This window comes from Diplotaxodon limnothrissa, linkage group LG18 (assembly GCF_057381915.1).
Source record: "Diplotaxodon limnothrissa isolate DT_005_m linkage group LG18, D_limnothrissa_male_GT1.1, whole genome shotgun sequence".
Classification (NCBI taxonomy): Eukaryota; Metazoa; Chordata; class Actinopteri; order Cichliformes; family Cichlidae; genus Diplotaxodon; species Diplotaxodon limnothrissa.
Genome location: NC_140613.1, coordinates 2,220,894 through 2,234,694, shown reverse-complemented (window position 1 = coordinate 2,234,694; position 13,801 = coordinate 2,220,894). Strand labels below are relative to the sequence as shown.

The following is a 13,801-nucleotide window of genomic DNA, read 5'->3' as shown; positions in this document are numbered from 1 at the left end:
TCGTCCAGCAAAACCAGGCTCAGGGAGGATTCATCATCTGTCACAGCTGGCTGGAGTGAAGGGAGGTAAACAAGGCTAAAGAAACGCTGTGGAAGAGAGCAAGAGATCAATAAGGATTTATTATAAAATGCAGAGTGCTGTATAAAACATAGTGAGTGAAGAAGAGATGAGAGAAGGAGAAATGTCCAGTGCATCATGGGAATCCCTCAGCAGCCTAAGCCTACTGCAGCATAACTAAGGAAGGATTCGGGGTCTCCTGATCCAGCATAACTATATCCTTTAGCAAAAAGGATGATGTCATCCAGTATTGAGTGTAGACACAGCAAGCAATATAATGCTGACACAAAGTTGACTGACTGCCATGAATAACTACATTTTAAGCAGACTAAACAGAAGCCTGTAAATTACAGTTGCATTATTCATGTCAGGTGTTTCAGTCCAGACCTCAAATGCTGACCTGGATCAAAAATTCAGAATCAGTTAATGAAGAATCCATGTGCATTAAAGAAAAGAGAAGAAGAGACAGTCATGTTGATATGAACATTAGAGAAACACATCATGGAGCTGAAATATGATCCTGCTTCCTCATTTGGACTCATTCACCTCAGCTGACACGTTCAACAGCAGACAGGTTTTTGTAGCAGTCTATCTCACTGTGGGAGACATCTTTGGCTCTGGAACTAAACTGTATGTAACAGGTAAGAACAAAGAATTTTCCTTCTGTTGTTTTATTGTAGAAGCTGAAAATATTTTAAAAGCCAGCTTCTATTGTTGCAGGTATTAGATGTTAGGTTTTCAAAAAATAAAATAAAAAAATAAAAAAATAAAATAAAAAAATCTGCAGCCATTGTTACATAAGAAAAGCTCAATAATCTCTGAAAACATGTTGAAATCTCACTGAACAACTAAACTTATTCTTTATTTCTGCAAATATTAGTGATGTTACAAATATTTAGGATTTGATCCTCTCAGTGATTCTGCTGGTTTTTAACACAAGATCATATTTGATGTTCAAATAAGTAGAAATAAATGTGTATATATAAGCTATGCTAAAGAGAAAATAGATAGCAGTTAATGGTGTGATTAAAAAATGTGATAACAAAAATTAGAATGAAATTGTTACGAGTCAGATTTGTTTGATGTGTGAGACTAAATTTCAAAAGACAAGAAAAATGTTACCAGTAACTGCTTCTTTGAAAAAATATGTACAGGTAAATAACATTTTGCCAAACTGTTTCTCACATACAATATATGATGTAAAGTATGATAATTAATTTATATTATTTAAAAAAGGTATTTAATTTTCATTTAAGTGTCTGATTAATTACATTTAAATGTGTGTAACAATTCATTCACACATTTAAAGCATATAATAAAATAAACAATAGATGTGCTGCTGTTGCAATTGTTGGAGTATAAAATACAAGAATTGTGAAATCTATATAACAAATGTTTAAAAACTCCGATGCAAAAATGTAAATTTCATTGTTGAAATTATGTTGTGAAAGAAATAATTTATTTTTGGAAAAAAACAAATTTCTGTTAGAATTTTTTTTTTTTTAGATGGGAAATCAAATTTAAATTGTATAAAAACAAATATCTATATACATTTACATGTGTGAGTCATATTTTGAAATAATATCAAGAAAATAAAAGAGAAGAAATACATTTTATTTCATGATGTAAAACCATGCTGAGTGTTCCTCATGTGAGCCATGATGACATGAGGTGATGACTGTGTTTGATATGAAGCTGAATCCAGTGTATGTAGTGAACTTTGTGCTGATGAGTAGTTTAGTGATCAGAGTCCATGTAGTTTCCAGGATCAGACTGAATGCAGTGCAGTGCTGGAAGCTGCTGCTGACTGTGTGAATGTGTGTCTGTGCTGCTTGTTGCTGCTGTCAAACTTCAGATGAGCAGGTAGTGAAGCCCGTGGTGAGCGTGTACCCAGCAGCATCCAGAGCCCACCTGGAGGGGAACAGCTCCCTGCTGTGTGTGGCCTCAGCCATGTTTCCTCCTCTGGTCCAGTTCTCCTGGAAAAGACAGAAGAAGAACGGCGGAGAAGCGGAGGAGCTGCCCCCTGCTGAGGGAGAGCAGCTGGAGCTCAGAGAGGCGGGACGCACCATTGCCATCAGGATGCTTGATGGGAGCCATTCTGACACATATAAATACAGCTGCTGGGTGAAGCACGAGGGGGGCACAGTGGAGGCCCGAACACAACAAGGTAATGAAGGCTTGGTGACTGTGTTCAGCAGTGATTCAGCTTCATGTGGAGATGCTGTCAAAGAGAGCAGAGCAGCAGAGGACTGACATTTCTCACTGCAGCTCCAAACATTTGACTCCTTTTCTGTTTCAGAGCTTCCAGCTCCAGCAGCCTCCTGTCCTCCAGAGAGAGAGCCAGCAGACCTGCCAGCTCTGCAGCCAGCTGACTGTAAGATCACCTGCTGCCTCTCTGCATGGACAGCTCCAATGTCCAATGAGGCAGCTGGAACAAGTTTAGGCTCTTAAAGTTGCACTAATTGATCAAATCTTCATCCAACAAGCTCTGATAAAGCCACTGTACACTAGCTGCTCAGCACCAAACAGCAGACAGACCATAATATGTCAGAGATCAGTTTGTTAGCTGCTTGTGGAGTTCTTCTGCCCCCAAGTGGACACAAACACTACATCAATTCATCCACTTGAAGAAGAAGCTGTGACTGTTTCTATTTGGACTTTTTCTCCTTGATCTGAGAGGAATAACCCGACTGTCTGTCTGTCTCTTTGTGTCTGTCTGTCCTTCAGTGTCCTTCCAGTCTCAGTGCAGGGTGAAGCTGCTCTGCCTGCTGTACACAGTGCTGATAGTGAAGAGTCTGGTGTACTGCTGTGGACTCTCTCTGCTGATGATGCTCACAAACAAGGGAGCGTCCACCAACTGCACACATGCTGACTGACTGTTTCCTGCTCGCCTTTTCTCACCATCACATCTCATCAATTCATCTCATTCATCACTTTGATCACAAATGTTAGTTATGATGTGTTGAGCTTATTTTGCCTTTTTCTTCAACAGTTAGAAGATCGTCTGAAATAAATACATCTTTACATGTATTGTTGCTCTGAGTTAGAATTCTTTTTGTGCTTATTGTGACTTTTATTGTAGTAACAAAAACCATCAGGAATATTTTTATCACAAGTTTTTGTTTGATTTTCAAATGTCAAACAGTGTAGTTGTGTTTGTGTGAACAATAAAGATTTGAAGATGAAGAGTTTGATTCTACTTTCATTGTGTGATCAACAACAACCCGTGTGAGTGAAGCACAAACTGACTGTATCCAAACTTGCTCTCCTGCAGCAGACGGGCTGTGTGGGTTTCTGCTCTGCAGCCTCCACACCGTTAGCTGTGGCTTTCACTTTAATAACACAATGACAGTTACAAGCAGGAACTCTGCTTCAAGAATGATTCCAGGAAGGATCTGTGTTCTTCACCTGTGAGAGAAACAGCTCAAATCCTCAACTCACAGCTGACAAATGAACTTTAATGGACTCAAAGGAGAGACCATGAAGCCCCTGCAGTCTGCTCAGCTCCCATTTTATTACCTGAGCTGAGTTTTTCATTCTGGATATCACACACGTAAGAACAGATCAAGTCTGAACAGCAAATGTTGGAGAATCATTTTGAAGTCTTGCTAAATGTCGTTATTATTACAAAAACTACTGAATGATTCAGAAAATCCTTTCCAACAAGCAGAAATATGCAAACAAAGTAGAAACAAGGCAACATGAGTCATTCAGATGCAGATAACATATTCTCCTTATTGTGAAGAACACAGTCATGAAATCTTTCTGTGTGTCATTCATTGAGTTGAAGTGCCTAATAGAAGAGGAAGAGCAGCAATAATCAATGATAGCTGAGACATTGAGAACATGGCTGTATGCCTGCTATCATAACAGCAAACAAAGCACACAAACAGCAAACACACAATAATGTGCTCGCAGCTTGTTGTGTGTTGTGTCATTTTTGACATTTCATGAAGTCACAAAAATGTGTGCGACTCATTAAAGGAGTGTGTACGTGTCAGTCAGTGCTCTGTATTCATGTGTTCACCTCATTAAAGTCACTCAGACACTTTTCTCCTCCAAACTTACAGCACAGCTTCATATTTCACTGACTGATTCTTTGATTACATCCATTAAGGGTCACACAGTGAAATTAGTGCAAACTTACAAATGTGTTGCAACAATTTTGGCCTCCAAACTGAACTTTGAGACAAACAGTGAAGCTGTGAGCAAAAAGAGGCTCCAGTGTGTGTCATGGTGGAGGAAACTGTTGTATTCCCACATTCAAAACATGCTGATCTTATTGGATTTGTCCCTCAAAGTCTTTTTCCTCCTTTTTCTCTTCATCCAAATGTTCTAGCAGGCTGACTGTGAGTCCCTGTTGAACCTGTACAGCAGAAAGTAACAGCAGTCAGCGGCCTCCACTTGACTTCATGACTTCAACGCCTCGCACAGTCACTTTCACTTTCTTCCTTCTGTCTTTTAGTCCTAAAATGTAGAACAACACCAGATCCAAATATTTGTGTCCTTCACTCACATCTTCAAATGATCCCTTCCATATCAGAGATGATACAAAGGCAACATTTGTCTTATTTCTCTTTCAGGAATCAAAAAGTACTTTTGTACTGTTGTGTAAATGTGTGTGTAAAGGTGGATGACTGCCTGCTGCAGATGAAATCTAACCATGGCTACAAATAAATGAAGCTGACGTGAAACACAGCCCTGTTTTTATTACTGTTTATAGATATTAGAATTGATGATCATCATTTTAATGATTCTTAAAAAGGCTTTAATGAATCCTTCAGTCTGAAACCAACTTGGAACAAAACACATTAGAAGATGTGGGAAAGAACCACAGTGTGCACATATTTAAACACACAACAGAACCACAGTGTGCACATATTTAAACACACAACAGAACCACAGTGTGCACATATTTAAACACACAACAGAACCACAGTGTGCACATATTTAAACACACAACAGAACCACAGTGTGCACATATTTAAACACACAACAGAACCACAGTGTGCACATATTTAAACACACAACAGAACCACATGTGTTTGTTAAAAATAAGATTTCATTGTAAATATTGTTAAATCTATTTTATTTACAATGTTTTCTTTACTTTTAAATGTTTTTACAGCATAATAATGTTTAATATTTGTATTTTTATTTATAGTTCAGTTATATTTAGTTTGTATATTTAGTGTTTTCATCACAGCTGTTAAACCACAGATAACAGTGTGTGTTAGTAAATTCACAGCAACATGAATGTTTCTGAGTGTTTGTGCATCATGTGACCCAGATTTTTGGATCTGCTGTCAGATTGAAATGAAGACGATGAAACCACAGCAGCTTCAGCTGAGCTGTCAATCAGCAGCAGCAGTCTTATCTGTGGGCCGCAGGGGCTGATGGGAGCTTTGAGGACCTGTTAGAAACCACGTGGCCCTCGTCTGATCTCACAGCTCGTCCTTGTTTGGCCTCAGCTGCATCAGAGCGCCACTTCTCCCCAGGTTCACCAGAGGAAACACCACTGCACAAAATGCTTTTCCTCCCAGCTGCTGCTCTGTGCTGTCTGTGTTCAGGTGAGTGTTTCCAGCCAATCAGGAGCCATCCAATTTTAACAAAGACCATGAAAACAACCGTGTGTGTGTGTGTGTGTGTGTGTGTGTGTCCACAGTGCTGGTTACTGTGGCAGCAGAGCTGACTCAGGGTGATTTAACATTGACCAGGAATGTTGGAGAAAATTCCTCCTTCAGCTGAGGAGGGACTGAACAGCGTGATCGAAGATTAATATTCTGGTACCAGAAACCAGACAAATAAGTTTTTACAGCGATTCTCAACATAGATAAACTCGGCAGTAAAGTTGAATCAAGTTGTAATCTTCCTCAGAAAGATGATTTCTCAACTGTGAAGAATGGATGTGAGCTTAAGAGAGACAAAGTTAAACCTGTTCACGCAGCCACACACTACAGCTCCTGTTTCAAAGCTGATCATCACAATAACAAATGATCCCTGCAGCCTGAACAAAAACCAACAGATGAACAGATGTCAAACAGTGTCTGTGACAGGAAGAGAGCAGTAAACCACAGCCCAGCTTCACATGTTTCACCTCCATCTCAGAGTCACAAACATACTGAGCTCACAGACTTAATTACCACAATCAGAAGTTACTGCAGAAATTAAACTTTTTCAGATTAAGATTTCAGCAGCTGTCAGCAAGAAATCACAGACACAACAAAAAAAATCATTTATTAACTTCTTCAATAAGTAACTATTGTAAAATGATGCAATAATAAAAATGTCTTTTGATGACAAGTTTGGAAACACTTTGATAGGTTTGTAGCTTGTACCCATCCGCTGGAACGTTGAAGACAATATAATTACACAGCAAAGCAAGACACAAGTAGGCAAAGTTCTTCATGTTACTCGTGCACGGGAGAGAACCGGACAAACGCCGTTCCTTCGTCTGACCCAGTTGCTCTCGTCCATCCTCCCGTAACACTGCTCTTTTATTGAGGTTATATGAATATGCATAGGTTCATTAACTTATGACGTCTACATACACACAAAGAGTACCTTGCCTGTGTATGTATGTGTGTGTGTGTGTGTGTGTATGTATGTGTGTGTGTGTGTGGTCAAGATGTGACCCTGTGAAGACTCCCCAAAGCTGGTGCCAGGACGTCTGAACAAAAGGCTCTTATACTTAAAGAAATATACGTGTGCTTGCTATACCATAAATCAATAAGGAGAAGATAAACTCTCCTAGGGAGTGTGATCCATGCCAGGACACTGTGTAGAGGAATGTACGCAACCCCCTCTACACAGAGTTAATACAGACCTCTTTTAGGATGAGACATTCTTTCAATCTACAATTGATTATACACTTCTAAGCATATATGAGTAAATGTTTCTAAGCATAAATGACAATCAACAATACAAACTCTAACACACTTCCTGTGGCTCAATCGCAGGACAATAAAAACTGTTTTGACTGAATATAATTGAGGTTCGGTTTTAGTAAATGTTAGTAACAGTGGTGAAACAGCAAATTCACATCATGTATGTGCAGCTGACATGTGAAACTGTGTGATGCTATCATTATCAATGTGGACATGAACCAATGAGGAAAGTTTGCAACGCTGTGTTCAATCTATGCCCCAAAGAATGAAAGTAAAACAAGGTTCATGTCACGGACCCGGCTCTGGGGACTCGGGGTCCGTGGGCAGTGGGGACTATGACTGTTGTTGTTATTATTATTATCATTATTATTATTATTATTATTTGGTGTGTTGTCTGCACTGCCCCTGTGCACATCTGTATGTAGGCAGGTATGTGTGTGTGTATCACCTTTCTGCTGTGGCCAAGTTACAGGCACCTTCAGCCCTGGGGGCGTGGCCTAACTTGAGGGCTGGCCACACCCGAAGTCCTGGCCGTACACCTGCTCCTCATCTGGGCTCGTCGGGGGAGCTATTTAGATGATCGATGGAGCTTCCACCGACGCTGGATTATTGCGTTTGACTACACGGCAGTCTTCAAGTCAAGTCAAGTCAAGTCAAGTCAAGTGTGAGTGTATGCCTGCCTGCTGGGATAAGTTGTAACGGCTGCCTCTATTGTTTTCCCCTCAGGAGGAGTGTGGGACGAGAAGGAGCAGTGAGCACAGGGAGTGCAGGGACACTGGGGCAGAGAGCACTACACGGGGACTCTTGGGAAGAAGACATTACACGGGAGTCTGGGAAACTGGGGATTTATTGTTGTTTACTTCACCACCTTGTAAATAAACACTGTTGCACTGAAGAGTCCGGCATTTGGGTCCTATTTCCCCATCTCCCCACGGTCTGCCAGCCAGACCGTGACAGTTCAACCTGGTAAAAGCAAAATGAACCTTAGAAAGCGAATGAGTGAAAGTTTGTTTTTTTCTTTTGCCTATAGCAGCACGGCGAACGGGGTTTAGTAACTGCTCAGATTAACTATCATTTAAATATTGATTACATATTAAACTCACATGTGCCGATTCAGTGCAGCAGCACATGTGATGTGACAGTAAAAGTGATTTGATTAAACACAACGATGAGCATTTAGACTGATTTCAGCCTCAGACATAAATGTTTGCAAAAGCTTCAATTATTATTGTTGTTATTGTTGTTATATTGTAACTAGTGCTGTGACGAGTTAACTGGGATCGCCCCGTGCGTGGGGCTGCACGATGCTAACGCGTTAATGAGCTAACCGTGCTAACGCGTTAACGCCGTGCAGCCCCACGCACGAGGCGATCCGCATTAACTCGTTACAGCAGATTTGCCGTGTTAATGCGGTTATGGTGGCCTCAGCCATGTTTCCTCCTCTGGTCCAGTTCTCCTGGAAAAGACAGAAGAAGAACGGCGGAGAAGCGGAGGAGCTGCCCCCTGCTGAGGGAGAGCAGCTGGAGCTCAGAGAGGCGGGACGGACAACTTCTATTTTAGTAGATTATACAGATGATCTCTACACGTACAGATACAGCTGCTATGTCAAGCATGAGGGGGAACGTGGAGGGTCAACCAGAAAAAGGCCCTTAAGCCTTGGTGCCTGTTCCACTGTGAATCCCCTTAAAGACACGGACAACACACGTCTTTTGTGTTTCACTTCCAGGCTCCACAGGCCTCTCTTCCAGTCTCAGTGCAGGGTGAAGCTGCTCTGCCTGCTGTACACAGTGCTGATAGTGAAGAGTCTGGTGTACTGCTGTGGACTCTCTCTGCTGATGATGCTCACAAACAAGGGAGCGTCCACCAACTGCACACATGCTGACTGACTGTTTCCTCACACTCTCAGTAGGTGAAAATAAAAGCGATGTGTTGTGGCTCAATGTGGGGGGTTTATGGGGAGGGGGGCAAGTTTGTTTTTGGTTTTTTGTACTTACCCTGACATTCATGTTCATTTAATTCTTTACTTGGACTCAACAGTTTTCTAGTAGATGGACTCCTTTTCATTTAATATTCTAAAAGTTTGAGAATATAAATAATAAAAATCAGCATCTGCTTCATGTTTTGTCAGTTTTAATTCACTGCAGTTCATCAGAAAATCAATAAGAGTTTTAATCAAAATTTTATTCTGCATATTTTGTCTTAGAGCTTCGGTCTCTCACATGAACGTGCAAGAAGAAACAGAAGTTTCTCAAATGTAACATTTACCAGGGTCAGACTAAATAATTAAATAATTTTTACAATTAGCAGAGTCAGGCGCAGAAATGTTTAAATGTGATAACTGATTATATGTTCAGAGTTGCATTTAATACTGATCCTCAACTACAACAGACTTTATTTTTTCAGTTACTATTTAATTTTTAAATTAATAAAAAGTCTGAATAATTAACCAGATCAAAGACACAATGTACTACTGACTGTTGGCTTCTGTGACTGTTTTTACAAGTGTCATTGTCTTGATTTATCCACTTCTTCAGTTAAAACTCCAGCAATGATTCTGTGAGATAATATTTAGACATTTTGTATTTTTCTTTTGTGATGAAACCAAATTAAAAGTGCATTTCATCACCCTGTATTTACACATGTATAATGATAAAGTTCAAATAAGTTCATTTGTCAGCTGTGAGTTGAGGATTTGAGCTGTTTCTCTCACAGGTGAAGAACACAGATCCTTCCTGGAATCATTCTTGAAGCAGAGTTCCTGCTTGTAACTGTCATTGTGTTATTAAAGTGAAAGCCACAGCTAACGGTGTGGAGGCTGCAGAGCAGAAACCCACACAGCCCGTCTGCTGCAGGAGAGCAAGTTTGATATGTGAATGCTACATTCATATACGTTGTTATGCATCAAAGACTGAAACGAGAAACACGTTCATCAGAATCAAGTCTTTATTTTTACATAAAACAACTGCACTGTTACACTAGGTTTCAAGCATCAACCCACATGAATGGCACAGCTGCATGATCCTGGAGTGAAGCCAAGAGGCACCATTACTTTTTCTGTAACGTTTAAAGAGGAAAAGATTTTGAATGTTTGAAACCCGAAACTGAATAACTGGTTCAAACACAGATGTGCTGGACTGCTCTGCTCACTGAAAATGTCATTATTTTCTCCAAGCGCTAGATGATGTTTTTTTAAACCTGTGCTGAATCTGTACAAAACAAGTTTGTGATTGTAAGAATAAATCTCACATATTCACTATACAAGGACCCAGAACTGAGAAAGAATATATCTTTGCATTTGGATTGGTGGAAAAGGGAACAAGCCACCTTCTTGTTATACAAAGTGCAACAAATGTCATGTAAAGAAAAAAAACCTTTCCTCTTGTGTTATCAGTCAAGAAGAAAAATACACATTCCTTAAAAAAAACCAAGCAGCTCTTTACTATAATGATCATAGCACACGTATGTTCCCCGTCTTTGTGCAGGGTTTTGATAGTTTGCATACCTGACTGAGAAAAAAAACAAAACCTTATACAAAAGAAAGAAGACTCCATATGAAACATTTACACTTTAAAACAACGACTGTTTTAATATTTGCATATCTATTTTATAGTTTCAGGTGGTTATATTTAAGAAGGGTATAAATGATAAACATTTCTCCAAACCACCAGGCATGTCCCAGCGGGAGGTGGTCCCGGGGCAGACCCAGGATACGTTGGAGAGATTATCTCTTTCGGCTGGCCTGGGAACGCCTTGGTGTTCCTCCGGACAAGCTGGAGGAGGTGACTGGAGAGAGGGAGGTCTGGGCTTCTCTGCTTAAGCTGCTGCCCCTGCGACTCGGCCCCGAATAGGAGGAAGAAGATGGATGGATTTTACCAGCCACAACTTAATTTATATGTCTGCCTGCTCATGTGGGGAAATCTGAGTGTGAAAGATGCCAATCAGAAAGCAGTCAGCATGTGTGCAGTTGGTGGACGCTCCCTTGTTTGTGAGCATCATCAGCAGAGAGAGTCCACAGCAGTACACCAGACTCTTCACTATCAGCACTGTGTACAGCAGGCAGAGCAGCTTCACCCTGCACTGAGACTGGAGAACATAAGAGAGGAGCTCTGAAACAGAAAAGCAATAAAATGCTTTAAGAAATATCAGCCCTCAGATTTGAAAATGTCAAATTTACAAAGCTACATCAATGATGTCCTGTCGCCAAATCTTTTTACCTTGTTGTGTTTGGGCCTCCACTGTGCCTCCCTGATGTCTCACATGACAGCTGTACATGTATGTGAAGGGATCATCCCGATTAACCACTAAAATGGAGGCACTGTGTCCCGCCTCTCTGAGCTCCAGCTGCTCTCCCTCAGCAGGGGGCAGCTCCTCCGCTTCTCCGCCGTTCTTCTTCTGTCTTTTCCAGGAGAACTGGACCAGAGGAGGAAACATGGCTGAGGCCACACACAGCAGGGAGCTGTTCCCCTCCAGGTGGGCTCTGGATGCTGCTGGGTACACGCTCACCACGGGCTTCACTACCTGCTCATCTGAAGTTTGACAGCAGCAACAAGCAGCACAGACACACATTCACACAGTCAGCAGCAGCTTCCAGCACTGCACTGCATTCAGTCTGATCCTGGAAACTACATGGACTCTGATCACTAAACTACTCATCAGCACAAAGTTCACTACATACACTGGATTCAGTCTGATCTGGAAACTACATGGAAAAACATCACATGGAAACTGAAAAACACTTTTAAAAACAGAAATACAGTTAAATGGCAACTGTGTTTGCTCGCTTATTTTTTTTTTTTTTTTTTTGAGATTTCTATAAAGTACCAGTTTGCGGAAAAACATAATTACAATTAAATTGAATGAATTCAATAAGATTTTTACATATTTAAATAACATATTTATCTTCACATAAAATTACAGGATTATGCTCAGCACCGTACTTATCTAAAGATATAAAGACAAGAATGTCTTGTAATGCTTCAGCCTTCATTCAAGTTTCATTTTGCCTCTTACCTGTATTTATTTTATTTAATTTTAATAACTGTACACTCTGTTTTTGGTAACTATTGTCCATGATGTAAATAAGTTTTAAAAAAAAGTGCTGTTTGTTTGTATTTGTGTTTTTCTGGCTGCTGTTACAACCAAATTTCCCCTTGTGGGACAAATAAAGGATTATTCTATTCTATTGACATTATACTATGTTAGTATATAGCCTTAACTTTATCCCCCGTTTATGTTTTGCTTTCAGAGGAAAAATAAACACAAAGAAAACATTTTCATAAAAGAACACAGCACACGTGCATCTGTATTATCTGCATCACGGGTTATATAAATGTTCTTTACAGCAATGTATCCTACTAGAAAATGTTTATTATAGTATACAACAGACATTTTGATCAATATATATTTCAGTCTCATTCCAAGAAAAAAGTGTAAATAACTATTTTAAACATTTTGTTTCAACTTTAAAAGTTAAACACTTTATTCCATGTTTGGGAAATTCTTTGTTATAGCAGCCGACATGATGAAACAGTTTGGTGTTGATCCAAGGATCTTCTGCACATTAGCTGAATGTGTTAAATAATCCACTATGGTCACATGATTAACAATAAACAATCTGAAGAGGAAGTTTTAAATTGTGCGCTATGTCACTCTCATTAAACCCGTTTGCATATTCTACAAAAGCTTTTCATTATTAGATTAACTTTTCTCATGTACTTTTCATTTACTATACATCCAACATGCGTGCCAATATGAATTACTTTGTGCCAATCCAATTTTCTATCAAATGTATAAAATTATAGTAATTAGCATATGCAAATTACTTTTAACATTCTTTAAAATTTTGAGACTATATATGCACAATTATATTTAACCTTTAAAAAATCCTCTTAAGAACAAAGACGCTGTGGAGATTCTGAGTAAATAAGCTGAATTTTATAGATCAGGATATTCACTGTGTAGCTAAGATTGGACTTTTAGGACTCAATTTCCTGCAACACTGAATTAATTTTATTTTCTTCTTAATTCTCGATTACTTACGGAAGAACAGAAAGTATTTGAGGAAAATAAATGTTTGATCTTACCTGTTACATACAGTTTAGTTCCAGAGCTGAAGATGTCGTAATCATAGCCTCCTTCCACAGTGAGAAACACTCATACAAAAACCTGCCTGCTGTTCAATGATCAGCTGAGATGGAAGAGTTCAGATGATGCCAGAATGCCATTTTTCCATCCATCCACTTTCTTGTTTTTCATGACAGCTAGGATAGGTAAATTTTTTCAATCTAATATTTATATCAACACGTCTCTTCTCCTGTTTTTAGCCATAACCAGGGATGCACTGGTTGTAAGTAAGTCCTCCTACTAGGATTAAAAACCTGGCACTATTGATCATGTGCCTTATCACATGAGCCAAGGTTTCATGTGAAACTACCTTGCCATGCGATCAAGTGATGCAAGATTTGAGTGGATGTTAAGGTGCCTGGGACAGGATCTCAAAACTGTACTGTAGGTGGCAGACTGTTGATGTTGTTGGCCACCGCCTGTGTTCAAGGATGGTCATTCACAATGGACATAGATGGTTTATTTCACTCTTTCTGCCTTCTGTGTCCAAAATGTGAACATTGGTATCCTTGAAATGCGACCTTTGTCCTTTAGATGCAGATGGACTGCTGAGTCTTGTCCTGTAGGGGTGGCTCTTCTATCGTCGTCAAAGTAAACTTTATTGTCTCTCTGCTATATACAGTACAGTATATAGAGAGACGAGACGATGAGGCTCCAGTTACAGCAGTGCAAAAGAACAACAATAAATATAGGAAGAGTAAGAATAAATATACACTTTACACTGAACACCGGTA

General features: G+C 39.8%; 1 protein-coding gene across 1 annotated transcript; it reads left to right on the top strand.

Annotated features, from left to right (window-relative positions):
- Positions 1–571: 571 nt before the first annotated feature.
- LOC146612773 (immunoglobulin lambda-like polypeptide 1) lies at positions 572–2,979 on the top strand. The gene is made up of 4 exons (XM_085377517.1): positions 572–698; positions 1,913–2,224; positions 2,357–2,431; positions 2,785–2,979. The coding sequence occupies exons 1-4, from the start codon at positions 572–574 to the stop codon at positions 2,931–2,933; spliced, it is 663 nt and encodes a 220-aa protein (XP_085233643.1). The 3' UTR covers positions 2,934–2,979.
- Positions 2,980–13,801: the final 10,822 nt, after the last annotated feature.

Bases quoted from the DNA above. Each gene is read 5' to 3' on its own strand.
- LOC146612773 (XM_085377517.1), top strand. From the start codon at position 572: ATGATCCTGCTTCCTCATTTGGACTCATTCACCTCAGCTGACACGTTC. The intron at 699-1,912 runs GTAAGAACAAAG...GTCAAACTTCAG, and splicing joins AACTAAACTGTATGTAACAG to ATGAGCAGGTAGTGAAGCCC. The intron at 2,432-2,784 runs GTAAGATCACCT...TCTGTCCTTCAG, and splicing joins AGCTCTGCAGCCAGCTGACT to TGTCCTTCCAGTCTCAGTGC.